The 15,009-nt window shown below is 43.1% G+C and overlaps 1 protein-coding gene across 3 annotated transcripts; it reads left to right on the top strand.

Moving 5' to 3' along the window:
• Positions 1 to 3,248: 3,248 nt before the first annotated feature.
• On the top strand, positions 3,249 to 14,348 carry LOC149275975 (peroxisomal acyl-coenzyme A oxidase 1-like). Of its 3 annotated transcripts, XM_089504053.1 has the most exons (15): positions 3,249 to 3,357; positions 3,678 to 3,841; positions 4,369 to 4,389; positions 8,119 to 8,254; positions 8,607 to 8,714; positions 9,263 to 9,382; positions 10,613 to 10,728; positions 10,899 to 11,068; positions 11,305 to 11,467; positions 11,984 to 12,174; positions 12,602 to 12,781; positions 12,959 to 13,064; positions 13,270 to 13,413; positions 13,843 to 14,049; positions 14,298 to 14,348. In XM_089504053.1, the coding sequence occupies exons 1-15, from the start codon at positions 3,249 to 3,251 to the stop codon at positions 14,346 to 14,348; spliced, it is 1,986 nt and encodes a 661-aa protein (XP_089360179.1). The 3 variants fall into 3 exon arrangements, with proteins under 3 accessions (XP_089360179.1, XP_089360177.1, XP_089360178.1); XM_089504051.1 differs by lacking the exon at positions 4,369 to 4,389 and having other exon boundaries at positions 3,678 to 3,837; positions 8,094 to 8,254; XM_089504052.1 differs by lacking the exons at positions 4,369 to 4,389; positions 8,119 to 8,254 and adding an exon at positions 7,096 to 7,256 and having other exon boundaries at positions 3,678 to 3,837.
• Positions 14,349 to 15,009: the final 661 nt, after the last annotated feature.

The following is a 15,009-nucleotide window of genomic DNA, read 5'->3' as shown; positions in this document are numbered from 1 at the left end:
TGCCTCTCTGCCTTGGATGTATCTTCTCTGTTCTTCCACTGCTTGCTGTAGCAGGGAAAGGTCTGCACCGTCAATGCAGATCATAAGTCGGGGACATAGCACTGGTGCCGAATCTAGAAACGGAGAAAGTGTTACTGCAGGTGAAACCACCAGCACCATATTTAGGGATTCTAAAGAATTCCAGGAAACTCACCACCCTCCAGCTCACCCAGCACTAGGTAGTAAGACCCTAACTGGGCAGAGAATGGTTCCACAAAGGTTGTGCGCACCTGGAGCTGGTGCTGGACACACGCATGTTGTGCCGTGATTGTTGCCTCTGACCGAGCCAGATCATAAGCACTAAGTCTGGTTAAAGAGAAGAAATTTGGAGGAAAAAAAACCACAAAGCTGTGTTGAGATTACAATTGTGTGGCAAAAAAAAGTATAACTTTTCTCTTCAGGGCATGAAATATCAATTAACACAAAATAATCTTTAAAAATACAATTACACAATGTAAGGGCCAGACATATCTGAGGAGCAAGACGGCCTTAGCCCACAACATAATATCTACCAACTATCCCGGTGTGGAAACAACAATAAAACCCATACTATCTATAACCGTGTGCCTGATCCCCAATTTCCGCTATACATTTCTCTCGCCTCACTTGTTCGAATGACAATGGAAAGTGACATATGAAACTATATAACGAGTGTTACACATTTTGGGTGTAAAACAAAACATATACACTGGGAAGAACATCTACAACTTTGCATTGAAGACACTTAAATGAAGTGCCAGCATTTTAGTAGCCAGGATCCTGGAGCGTGGCCATGTGCTTGTGGAACAATAATTAGGATCACGAATAACCAGGCAGAATCTGCCCAGCCTTATGAAAACGGTGCGTGAATAACATCCTATGGCACCCTGCATAAAACTACATAAAGACACGCCACATCAGGGGTATAACTACAGATCACAGGGACCTGGGAACTCCAACTTCACAAACAACATGTCCCACAGTGCCACATGTAAACCCAGTCTGTCTGTGCCACCTTTGCACCCAAACAGCTTGCCTGTGCCATCTGTTCCCCCAAGCATGTCTGTGCCATCGCTGTCCCCTAAACAGCTTGCCTGTGCCACCTCTGCCCCAAACAGCCTGCCTGTGCCACATTTCCCCCCTATCCCTACCCTCTTTACCTCTCCTTTTTCTCCTATTTCACTGCAGTTTTGCCTTACCTCTCTCCTACCTATTTTACAGCCTTTCTCCTTATCTCATCTCTCCCTGTCCCACTCTTTTTTCTTCTCATCTTTCATTATCTAACACCTTTCTCTTCATCTTTTCTCTATCACTCTTCTTTCTCTTTATCTCTCCTCCTTACATCTAAAGCTTCTCCCTATCTCTCCCCTTATTCTTTATTTACCTCCTTTTCCCATTCCCTCCTTTCAGATTATCTCCCCATTTTCTCACTACCTCTCCTTTTTCTCACTATCTATCTCTTACCTTTCTGAACTCCTGTGGTGGGAGCACTATGTCTGTTCATACAGACCTGTCTCAGAGCTTTATCGCGTTACAAAAATCAAAAACAGTGTCTCCCCCGATAGAGTCATCTAATATTAAACTATATTTCTCTAAAATGCATACAATGTTTGGATCTCAGTTTTCAATTTGGGGTGTGAGATCTTTTCACATAAGCTCGACTCCAAAATTAAACCTCATGCGAACCAGATATTTCTATACCCAGATAATAATCAGTTATCGATATCAGTGCATGTTTTTGCTGTACGGAAAGATTGATCAGCATTGGGACACCAACCTGCCAAACGTCCGCACCGTAGCTCCTATTGGCACCTTTCCTGAACCGATCTCCCACAGGAAGTGATATTGTGCAGCCGACGGAAGCATGCCTCGTGCGTCTGCAAAAGTATAATATATATATATTTTTTAAATAAATTCGACCGACATATAGTAAACCTCTCTGCAACTGTGTGCTGGTTTCTTCTCCTGTAATCCTAGAAGACCATTCTAAACAAATAAAACATATCATTAAAGATACACTATATGGGACACAGCATACCAAGACATTTTGGACAATGCTAGTCTTATATTCAGGCTTTTTTTCTAAATGAATATTCAAATTTAGGGGGTCGTCTTGTAATCGAGCAAATACAGTATTCAGAATGTAACAAAAGTGGCTGTTGGTGTAACGGTCAGGTGTCCCAATACTTTTGTCCGCATAGGGTATATGTGCAGCTCTGATCAACGTGCGACACGTGCACGAGCAGCAGCGACACAGCTCACGCGCAGTCACTATTGCGACATTTTCACGGAATGCACGCAGGTTCTCTAAGAATAAAGGCCACCGGTTTCTATGGTCGCTCGAGGCTGTGTAGGTTCCTTACCGTGTCAAATACATGTTAAGATCTCACATATATTCTGGGAATTACATGTGAATCTTTAGCTTCAGCTCAAACCCTGGGCAGGCTGTAACCCTGTCACGACCGCGTTAAACAATCCATCACACGCACTTTAATCCATAGGATGGCTGTCCGGTCCTTTTACATTTTCACAGAGATTCTTTAAACAGCCAACCGGTGGCAAGAAATATTGGAGCTATTTAATAAAAAAGCTTCACCACATGGACTCTGAGATACAAGACAGTGGGTGGCAGATCCAGCTTATCTAACCCAATCAACACCAATTATGTGAGGAATAATAATGCTGCTTCTGAGAATATGGCCCCCAAATAGGTCCCCCAAAGTTACATTTGTTTCTTTATTGGAGCCAATAAACTGTACGAACCTTTACTAAAGACTCCTGATTCCCCGAAATAGAGAAAACTATTAAGTAAAAAAAAAAAAAAAAAGCTTTTCAGGCAATGGAGAAAATAATGGACATAAAGTGAGTTGCACTGAGAGGTACAGTAATTAAAACCCACAACAGGGCGATCATCAGTTTTGCTAAGAAAGACCCCCAGTATAGACATCTCGCGATCTGATAAAGATTGGTGAACTCCAATAATTTAGCCGCCACTGCCAGTGAATAACGAGCCTCACCTCACACGCTCCAATTCGCAAGCCGCTCAATAATAACACAAGGCATGCTGGGAGTTGTAGTACTGCGCTGTGACAGTAGGGAGGGCGGAATTGGCCACGTGATCAGAGGACGGAGGCTTGTACCGGTCATGTGACCAGCAGGAGGCTGCGCTCTGCAGTTACTTGTCAAGGCGAAGGTCGGAGTTCGGCACTTGTACTTGTCAGAGCTGAGCCATGAATCCGGATCTGAGCAGGGAGCGGGCTACGGCCTCGTTCAACCCGGAGACTATCACCCATATCCTGGATGGAAGTCCCGAGAGGACCCGGAGGAGGAGAGAAATCGGTGAGTATCGCGGGGTGGGGGTTGTATAGTAATCAGGCTCGTGGGTATTAAAGAGACAGGGAAAGTGTGATGGTTGGGGCAGGATGTCTCCCCATTCTCATATAAATTTACCTTCACGTATACATTTATACATTATCCGTGTTCTGTATATAAAGATATACAGGGCTGTCTGTCCCATCGCTGAGGGGAGATCATTGCCCTGGATGCTAATCTCCAGATCTGTTTTTCCGTCCATCTGTCCATCCATCTTATATGTGAGGAGGTTGCTAGGTAACGCCATTAGTGATGCTACTTTATGTTACTCGTCTGCTGCTGTACAGAATGCCTGGTGAACGATGACCCCAGTTTCCAACACGAGGACCCCAACTTCCTGTCTCGCAGCGAGCGCTACGAGGTGGCCATTAAGAAGAGCGCCGTGATGGTGCAGAAGATGCGGGAACACGGGATATCCGACCCGGAAGAAATCTACTGGTTCAAGAGGTACGCAGAAACCATGCGCGGTATTCAGTAAAATAAAAGGAAATCATTCTTACCCATGTAAGTCTCGGACCTTAATCGGTCCTCGCTCTCGTCTCAGATTCATGATAGCTTTATGTCTATCCCTCGCTGTAATAGCCTCTACCACTTCTGCTGGGAGACTGTTCCATTTATCTACCACTGTCTCAGTAAAGTAAAACTTCCTTACATTACGTCTGTGCCTCTGCCCCTCTAGTTTTAGGTTATGGCCTCTTGTCCTCCTCTTAACAAAGTACAGGAGGTAGTTAATTCAATGTATTTAAAGAGAGATTTAGTGATAGTATCAAACTACCGAGACGCAAGAAAACATTAGAGGAAATTTATTTACCATGAAAATTTGTTTTTATGAATGAACTGTAATAACCCCATTCCCTGCGTTTATGCTTTGAGCCATACTTCAAGGACAGTATTTATCTCTCCTCGTTGGCTTAATCTACCTGCACTCGGTTCTTCTATCTCTAGAAGATAAGCGTACCGAGGCCGGCCACATCGTAGCATTTAATGTCACTACGTGAAGTCGGCACTAACCGTATATATAACATATGTTACATATACCATGGCCAGCTCTCTTCCCCTGTATGTATAACATATGTTACATATACCATGGCCAGCTCTCTTCCCCTGTATGTATAACATGCTGCACATATAACGATGATGTCATTGTGCCGAGGGAACCAAGCAACAGAAGTGATGTTTTGAAATCATCCCGCGTAGTCTAACATAAATAAAGTGTATGGAATCCCTATTGTATATAACACCTAATATATTTATTTTTTATTATACACATAAAAAAAGAAAACAGTTATCCACCAATAGATGTTTATTTGATATATACTGGTGTATGTATATGTTTGTGTATATTTTATATATATATATATATATATATATATATATATATATATATATTAATTATACGACAAAATTGTTTTTCTCTTTTTATGAGTAAAATTTGGCAAATGCAGCATTAATATTCCATAGTTGACAGACCTCCATTAACGATATAAGGACTGATGGTGTTTAAGTAGAGGTTTCTCGCTGTAACTGAGGCAGGAAACGAATGATATGATTGTGCTGAAAACGTCCCGAAGCCGCGTTCCCGGTGCCCTCAATCTGATCTGTGATGGAGATAAAGGAACATAAAATGATTTTATCGAGTGGTAACCCTGAGCCTGAAGTGCTCTTTGCTCCGGTTAAGCATCATTACATGCGCGGCCTTTAGTGCCTAGTTCTGGACTTGAGCATCAAAGCATTCTGTTTATAGACTGAGATACCAATAGAGTTGTTGCCTATAAACTCTTTTGATCCCTGTATAGTGCGTTGGAGACTAGGTCACCGGGACAGACGTCCAAACAGACTTACGGATGTATTCAAAGAGATGAGCTTTTCCACTAGCTGGTACGACTGTACAGTATGTGGACTCCTCCTAGAAGAAGGTCTGAGCTGGCCCTATATAAAACATAGGTAACATAGGATATTAATGAAAGCCCTTCTTACTGATTTAGCAATGCATTGTCCAGGGCCAGCTCCGCTCTTCGAGTAATTCTAGTGAATAGAGCTTCCGACTGAATCCAATAAAGGAAATATTAAAGTGGGCTTTAAATCTATACATTAAGGTGACATTTCCCTTTTGGCGTTCCACGTAGGTCTCTCTCTACCGATGAATTGTGTTTCTTGGACGAAGCTGAACGCAAAGCCCCAGTTCTTTTGCGCATTACGCAATCTTTTGTGCACACGTTCCTTTCGCGTACTGATCCTTCGCTATGACTCGCCTGCACTCCTACCTTTGATCCGAACGCTCACAGAGTGCATTGTGGGAGATGCTATTACTGGTTATTCCTCCCCTCCCCTCCCCTCCCTTCCCCTCCCCTCCCCTCCCTTCCCCTCCCCTCCCTTCTGTTATGTCCCGTAGCTGTACCGTGTAGAATGTGCATACTGACAGCGACCTGTGTACACCCTTACCCCGAGCGCTCTGTCACCTAGATACCTTGGACTTTATCTCGTATCAGGAGTCCATCAGACTGTTTATGGCCATTTTTAAAGCCTGTACTTTTTTCTTCACTTGTTTTGCTATTAATTTTAGGGCGTGATGGTGATTTATGAGTTAATCGCTGAGCCGTACCTGCCTCTGGGGTATAATTAAAACTTTCAAGGATCTGTGCGCTATTCTGCTGTTACTCGATTCACTTTGGATTTTATAGTTCATGTCGTTTAAAGTTAAATTCTGCATTACACGTATTTATTATTATTATTATTTATTAATAATAATAATTTTAAGAGCATCAAATCTTTGGCTTAGTCTGGTTATGGGGCTATTTTTTTTAAACTTTAAGGTTTAAGACATTTCTAATATACAGAAATTTAGTAATTCCAAAAAGTCACATGGCCAACTGGACCCTGATTTAACTTTTTCTGCAAATTATAAATAAATTGCAAAGATTAAAGAGGCCACTCAAAGAGGCCAAGTGGAACACGGACAATAATACGTTCAAAGAAATAATCATTTCGGTACGAGTTGAAAAGTGGACGAGTCTCCATAACAACCAATCAAATGGTCCTGCTGATTGGGCCAATCCAGTGGTTGCTATGGTGATAAGAGCACTTTTAAAACTAGGGATCAGGAACAGAGTAATTTTAGTTTGGAACACTGCGACCAGAGGGGTTTGATTCTTATTGGTTGTTAGTGATGTCAAAGAACTTCCCAGCCAATAGTTCATTCATTCTGGTTCATTCATTCACATAAAGGTTTGTGTTTAGCAAAGACTTTGAAAGGAAAGTAAATATTTATTTTTGTCTTCAGGTTAACCGTGTCTGGGAGAATCATAAATAGGAGTTCTTTTCCAGTTGTGAAAGGAAATGAGTGGTAGATTAGTGGAACAGCCTTCCATCAGAAGTGGTAGAGGCTAATACGGCGAGGGAATTTAAACGTGCATGGGATAGGCTTAAAGCGATCCTGAATCTACGACGAGACCAAGGACTGATTAAAGTCTCTCTATCGGGAAGAATGGGCAGACTAGACGGACTGGATGGGTCTGATCTGCCGACGCATGCTTTGTTTCTGTGTTTCCTAGCAAATTTAATGTAAAAAATTGTTGCTGATGCTGTCTGCCTCTTTTTTGCATCATTCATTATTCATCCATCATTCATCAGCATTTGTCCTGCTCTGTCTTTCTGTCTTTTTACCGGTCTTGCGGCCCCTGACTCCCTTTGTGTGTCTCTTTATAGAAACTGCTTTGGCTCTCAGACGGATCCCCTTGGCTTACACTACAGCATGTTCACAGACATGCTCAATAAACAGTGCAGTGACTCTCAGCGCCAGAAGTGGCTGCCACTTGCCAGGAATCTTCAAGCCATTGGCACATATGCCCAGACTGAAATGGGGCATGGTTAGTCTAAGTACGGGGAAGGCGGCAGTGTCAGGGAGACCTGCAGGGATATATAGGACCCTTAGTCCATACTACAGAGAGAGCGTGTACAAGCTTATCAGACCTCCATCTACACTCGCTTGACCCCAAAATGTGGTATTGCCCCCAAGTCTATACCCTATTACTAAGTATATCCTGATATAACACTTCTAACTACTCACTAAGTTCTTGTGGCTCAAATTGTACCAAAGTTTGTAGCCATGCCTTAGGACCCACATTTGTGCACAAAATATGCTGTTGAACCCCCCAAACCTCTTGTCCTCCTTTCTGTTTTCATGCCCTACACTGTCTGCTATTTTTGCATGCTTTGGATGTTCGCTCCTTTTTTCTCTTTCTTTATATGTATTTTTTGCATAGAATATCCAGCTATATAGAAATTACGTTTTGCTTCTACCGGAATGAAGCGGATGGGGACTTCAGTAGAGATGCTTGTATGGAGTATTCACTTATTCTATTATCATTCCGATTATAAAAGCGACGGCCGCCTTTCCTTTGCCGTGCAGATCCGTGTTGCACGGCTTCGAACGGCTACCTTTTTAGAACGCCGGCGTCGGGTCACTCATATATATGCGTGTGTAATCAAGCTATTTTTTCGCAACGTGGAATCACGCACACTCACTGTGTTTTATCTTTTGTCTCCTGTCTCTTCTGTTTGTGTGATCACTTTCTTTATCCTACACACACCATTTACTTCTTTAATAAAATTTCCGCCCTCTACCCACCCGCTTCTATTCTTTTAATATAATCATTCCCCCCTCTCTACCATTTTTCTTCTTCCACCCCCTAATTCCTCTGCAGCTTTGTGCATCGGGGCCGCCCCGAGCCCTTAGACTTGCACCTGGGCATGTTCTTGCCCACACTCCTGGGTCAGGCTACCCCCGAGCAGCAAGAACGCTTCTTCATGCCTGCCTGGAACTTGGAGATCATTGGGACATATGCACAGACTGAGATGGGACATGGTAACTGAAATATATTTGGAATGAGGGGATTCACCTTACATTGTCCTGCAGAACTCTGGCCTGAAGGATTCACTTTGTAATGTCCTTCAAAACTCTAGAACAAGGGATCTGTTGAAAATTAACATTGTATTGTTCTTCATAAATCCATCTTGGGGGTTGGTCTTTATTGTTCTCCAGATCTAGTTTTCACTGTTAAGCCCTTTTCACATGTAATGTTCATTGTAGATCTCTGCAGGTCTCTCCTGTTTAAATAACATACACTGCCATAATTCACAGGGTGGTTGTGGAAGGAGGAGAGTTGTTCTATTTTTATTGGGTTTTTTCTGATACCATCTTCTTTTTTTTATGCCAGGAACCCACTTGCGAGGTCTGGAGACAACTGCCACCTATGACCCTTCCACCCAGGAATTCATCCTCAACAGCCCCACAGTGTCTTCCATCAAGTGGTGGCCTGGAGGCTGTAAGACAATTGGGGGGGGTTGCAGATCTTGATTAGGAGTTCTGTGTACATTTTAAAGTTTGCATTGGTGGTCTGGAAGTGATCTTTTTGGTCTTCACAAGGGACTGGATCACTAGTCTTAGCTTAGTAGGTGAAACACATCTTCCAGTAGAGTTGAGGACCATCTCACTTGATACACCGCTACGGTTTGCCATGTGTTTTATCAACTCGTTATGTTACATCTGTGATATTTAATTTTGAAAGTTTCTCTTATCTTCAAAAAAAAGTTGGAGTGTTAAATGAATTGCAGTCTGTACACACAGATCAAATGTTCCCAATAAAGCTGTGGAACAAATGTGCACCAAAAAACCTTGCTATAGAGGCACGTCTGTAGAGAGGAGATCTCGGTGTTCACGAAAGATTTAAGCCATTGTCGTGGGTTTAGTTTTTTTTAAAGACCTTCAGAGGTTGCTTGGCAGTATTTGGTTATCTGTTACCTTATATCTTATTATAAGAGACCCCCTTCTCTTTACTGTGTCCTCTTATCCATCATTTGTTGTCTTTCGCAGTGGGTAAGACATCAAATCATGCAGTGGTGCTGGCACAGCTCTACACCCAGGGGGAGTGCAAGGGCCTTCAAGCCTTTATAGTACCGATACGTCATATGGGCACCCATGAGCCTCTGCCAGGTAAGGGTTCATTCTTAGAATGATTCTGTTGGTATAGACATGTGCGTGGCGAGCAAAATCAATTTGGAGGAAGTTTTTGCCGCGTTCATTTTCAGGCACCGAATTTCATTTCCTGTCCTTTTGTTTCCGACAAAACTCTGAGGTCTTTTTTGATTTGAAATGACATTTTGGGGGGGGGGGGGTTTCCTCAAAGGGGGCACCTTCTTTCATTAAAGAAATTAGGACGTTGAAGAGGTGCCGCAGCAGTAGTAGTAATAGAGCACTGGGCCTGGTCAGGCAGACACTGCCACATCATAGGCACATGGCGCAGGACTGGATTTCCGTTGGAGCAGGACTGGATTTCCGTTGGAGCAGGACTGGATTTCCCCCAATATTTTATATTATATAATGCCTGGTTTTGTCACCAATATTTATTTATCAATGAAGACTAATAGATGATAAAAAATGTACCGGTCCACAAATTACAGGTTTGGCTGGTGGCATAAATGGCCGACTGTCTTCATCAACAAAAACTCTACTCAGGGACAGAGGAAAAATATCTGCTGCAGCCCCTGTAATACCCTACAGCAGTCACTACAGCTTCTCCAATCCACCCCAAAACTGTACATTTTCTGCACTAAAATAAACTATTCATTAACTTGCAGTATAGTATATGAGTAATGAGCATCAATCGCAGCGTCTTATAAGTTAACTGTCACTGTCTCACACGCCAACTCCCATCAGTGTGTAGCTGCTGCTACGGACAAGTTAAAATGGCGTCAGCACCCTTATATATCTAATGCGCGTCCCTCCCCTTGTAAATGCTGATTGGCCAGAGAGAAAAAAGTAACAAAAACTTCCACAGGTTGTTGGACCCATCAATCACAGCCGTAATCTTCAATGAGACCACACCCATTTTTTGGCTACTTCTACCTATCAGTTATTAATATGTACCCTCCCACACACAGCCCCTCCCAAGCAACAGCTTGTAATGGCGCCAAAATGCCTTGTAATGGCAGTTGCACGTGGCAACAAATCTAACAAATCTTTTTCCGAGATCACCCTTGTTTTTGTTGGTTGGTACAACCAACGTGCAATTTTTGCACAAAACGTGCAATTTTTGTTAAAAATAAAGTTTGTATGAAATGAATACTCGCTTTCCTTGTAGATAGTAATAGCAATGGCGTGTTACATATGAATAACCTGTGATCTAATTTACTTTACGGCGCTCGTACTCTCACGTGGCTGCAGGTGTGGTGGTTGGAGACATTGGACCCAAGTTTGGTTTTGATGAGACAGACAATGGGTTCCTAAGGTTTGACAAAGTCCGGATCCCCCGGGAGAACATGCTGATGAAATATGCCCAGGTGAGGAGCAGAAAGTCATCTACCAGAAGTTAACTGTTCTGTGACTTCTAAACAAGGTTCTAGACCATATAAACATAAAACGTCCTTTGTTTCGTTGGGGTGTTTATAGGATTGACATTATTTTGGGGTTAATACATAATACTGACAATATTCTGGTTAATGCTGCACAGGTGGAGCCAGATGGGACCTACGTGAAGCCAGTGAGTGACAAACTGACGTACGGAACCATGGTATTTATACGCTCGATGATCGTCGGCGACTCTGCGAGGAGCCTCTCTCGCGCCTGCACCATTGCCGTCCGATACAGTGCCGTGAGGCATCAGTCTGAGATCAGAGCTGGGTGAGTGTTGGGGACCACAAGTGTAGTAAGTCTCATCGTAGGAACATGCGATACTCTGATGGACGAGTTTGCCCCCACCCATATCAGGCGCAATTATCCGTTATGTGCACTTCCATGCGTATTATAGCTTTCCCTTTAAAATCACCCCTTTTTCTACTTCCCCTTATGCATTTGCCCCCTTTTCTGTCCCCCAGCTCCTTAATTTAATGTGTTTGACGTGACTTTTACTCTTTTAGAGAACCGGAGCCCCAAATTCTGGACTTCCAGACCCAACAGTACAAACTATTCCCTCTACTAGCAACTGCATACGCGTTCCAATTTGTGGGGTCGTACATGAGCCAGACTTACCACAGGATCACCGGCGACATCCAGCAGGGCAACCTCAACGAACTGCCTGAGGTGAGGACGCCGCTTTGTTCTGGGGTGCAGGGGGCCGAGTTATATCAGAACTGGATGTTCTTTGGGTTAAAGTACCGCTGGGTTGCGTGTTTTACATATAGAGGGCAATATTGGTAAAAATCCCTTAGAAACTGTTCTGCAGAATAATTCATCGATAGATAACCCTTCGTCCAGAGGCATTCAATGGAACGGCAGGCCGTTTGTGTCCCTTAGGAGCAGTCAGTCCCTCGTGGCCCTTTTCTGTTTCCTGTGAGCTTTGTGCAGGGCTTGGATTGATGCTTGGTGCAGGGGTTCAGCCTGAGACCCCATATTGTTACGCCACTTCTCCAGTTGGTCAGCATAGCTGTTGGATATTTCTGATTAGAAGTATTCATTTTGTTAGCTTTGGCGATAAAACGATTACTGTGTAATTTATAGGTGTTTTAGTACAAGAAATCCAACTCGCCTGCTGTCTTCAGGTTTTGTGACTCTCTGCTCCCTACCTTCCTTCTATCACTAACTTTTATTCCATCTCAGCTCCACGCGCTGTCTGCTGGCCTGAAAGCCTTTACAACATGGGCGGCCAATACCGGCATCGAGGAGTGCCGGATGGCATGCGGGGGCCACGGATACTCGCGCTGCAGTGGTATACCAGATATCTACGTGACGTTCACCCCAGCCTGTACCTACGAAGGGGAGAACACCGTAATGATGCTTCAGACAGCCAGGTGAGTTTGGTGGGGAAAGACGCCACGTAGGATTATTATTTAATACTTTCCATGTTCGTACATCACTGTACAAGTAATATTATGTCATAAAAATATCAGCATCCAAAATTAAATATAGTTTATTGCAGGAAGTTTCAATATAGGGTTAAAAAGTGATGGCTGGTCCTACTTCAAGCAAAACCAAGTTGGGGTATAAGTTCTACTGAACATAAATGGTCAGTTTTGATGAGGTGGTCCAGTCACGCTGGCATAGCAGATATATAGATCGGTTCTAGTGCTACTTGGCCCTGGATACAGGAGTTCATCTGTCCAACATTTATGAACCCAAAAGTAACGATAGAGCCCAGACTGTGCGTGCGCTGGCACCGTACTCTTCGAATCTACTGCTCCAATCTGCTGCATGTATTGAGACTTCTCTGTCGCGCAGGTTTCTAGTGAAGAGCTACACAGCTGCTGTTTCTGGGGAAAGGCTCAGTGGAATGGTCTCCTACCTGAACAACGTGTCTTCGCAGCGCCTGCAGCCTCAGCCCCTTGCTGGCCGATCTGTAGTAACGGATATCAACGACCTGGACAGTCTGGTGGAGGCTTACAAGCAGCGGGCAGCATGGTGAGCAGTCTGCTTGGATTATCTGCGTTTGTTATTTTCTTTCAAAGTATATTCTTTATTTTCTAATGAATTCTCTACGACGCTCATTGTATATTTTGGGGGGGTTTTATGGCTTTATTTTGTTCCCAATGATTTTCACAACTTGATACCCAGCTTCTTTGTGTCTCCATGCTCCAGGTCAGTGGCATCGGCATCCAGGAATTTCGCTGCTGACATGAAGCGTGGAAAGCGCAAAGAAGATGCCTGGAACAAGAACTCTGTGGATTTGGTGCGGGCATCAGAGGTAAGATCAGCGTTAACGGGTAGTTCTAGGCTGTGCACGGGAGCTCCTGCCACAAAGATAAAAAACATTATGGACTTATTCTCATAGTGCACTTTTTATTCTTAGCCTTTGTATACACAGCTAACATTATGGAATGTGCCAAACGTTCCACGAACACATAAGTAGTATTTATTAAATCGTTGTTCTCTCTCACATTCTTGCCCAGGCCCACTGTCATTACGTGGTGGTGAGACTCTTTACGTCCAAGCTTTCTGAGATCCTGGATGTGGCCGCCCATCGAATCCTGAGCTCTCTCTGCCTCCTCTACGCTCTGCATGGAATCAGTAGGAACGCAGGAGACTTCCTTCAGGTCTGTTTGCTGGGAAATTTCACGTAGATCATATACCGCTATAATTCCATATGGAGCAGATCTAAAGTAGCCTTTAATCCTACTTTATATTATTAAATATGGAAAATACTGCAACATTCAATCCCTGATTGGACCTTGGTGTAGGGGTAATATATGACTAAAACCGTAAGGGGAAGCCATCTGGCAAGTGTACCTTTCATGAAGAAAATGAAGGTGGCTCGATATTTATTATTTTTATTGTTTTATATAGTGCCATCATATTCCATAGCGCTGTACAATAGCTAGACAGGACATAACAAGTAGTATATAAATTAACAATTTGACTTACAGAAACCGGTGAGGAGGGCACTGCTCACTTGCAATGTTAAAAGCTTTGTAGTTTGTGTTGGTTTTATTTTTGGGTCTGATGTCTCCTGTCTTCCCTGTCAGGTTGGCCTTCTGAGTGCCTCGCAGATCGAGCAAGTCCAACAGAGGATTAAAGACCTGCTGGCCGTGATCCGTCCGAACGCAGTGGCTCTGGTGGATGCTTTTGATTACACAGACACTCAGTTGGGCTCTGTCTTAGGGAGATACGATGGGAATGTCTACGACAACATGTTTGAGTGGGCCAAGAAGTCCCCCCTCAACAAGACCCAGGTGAGTCGATAGAACTTCTACCATACGATGAAACTTTCAAGATTATTAGGTTTCTGAGTTTTCTACCTAGTCTACCATCCTCTCAACGGAGTAATACTTTCTTACATTACATCTTAGCCTGTGGCTTGCTATGCCTGTGGCTTGCTATGCCTGACATCCCAGTTATTATAGCCTTAAATGACAAATTTTTTGCTATTTTGGCACTATATTCCACAATAACCCCATTGTTTGTCTCTCTTATTCAAAAGGTGCATGAATCATTCCACAAGTATCTGAAACCTCTCCAGTCGAAGCTGTGATCGATTCCAGCAAGCCACTGAACTAAACCAGCCTCATCGTTTTGTACAAATGATGTTCTGAAATGAAAGCTCTTAGCAATGAAATAGAATCCTTCAACTAATTACTGCAAAATTCCGTCAACAGACTCAGGCATTCTGTAAGATTCATCAATAGACTCTTAACGCTTTCTAATGCACTTCAAGCCTGGTACCAAATAATGAAATGTGTTCTTTTTGAACTCCGATATATCTAAAAAGCCATTTCTCCATTATCCTCTTGTCTGCTTTTCAGCCAGACCCTTTATCACGGTTCTCCCCCATGAAGAATGAACAGATTAGCCACCTTGTGGGGCTTTTTATGTACTGTATGGAAGGGTTAAATTATCTTGCACAGTAAAAACCATCCAGAAGCTTTTTAAAAAGAAGAATTTTAAAATATTAGCCAGCACTTTTAAAGACAAACCCCTTTAATACTTTGATGGCCCTCAACATGTTGCCCTCGTTGAACATGTATGTGCCTGATGTTCAGATCCACCCTGATTTAATGAAAAAAAAATCTATTTTTGTTAAGATGCCTCTGTCTAGTAGTTCTGATATTTCTGTACTCTTCTTTAACCCCTTCATGACAACACATGTACGGGCTCACAATGCATTGTTTTTAAAGGGTTTAAGGACAACCCAT

This window comes from Sceloporus occidentalis, unplaced genomic scaffold (assembly GCF_023333645.1).
Source record: "Sceloporus occidentalis isolate IW3139 unplaced genomic scaffold, rSceOcc1.0.p SCAF_253, whole genome shotgun sequence".
NCBI classification, from domain to species: domain Eukaryota; kingdom Metazoa; phylum Chordata; class Lepidosauria; order Squamata; family Phrynosomatidae; genus Sceloporus; species Sceloporus occidentalis.
This window is presented reverse-complemented; position numbering and strand designations above follow the sequence as displayed.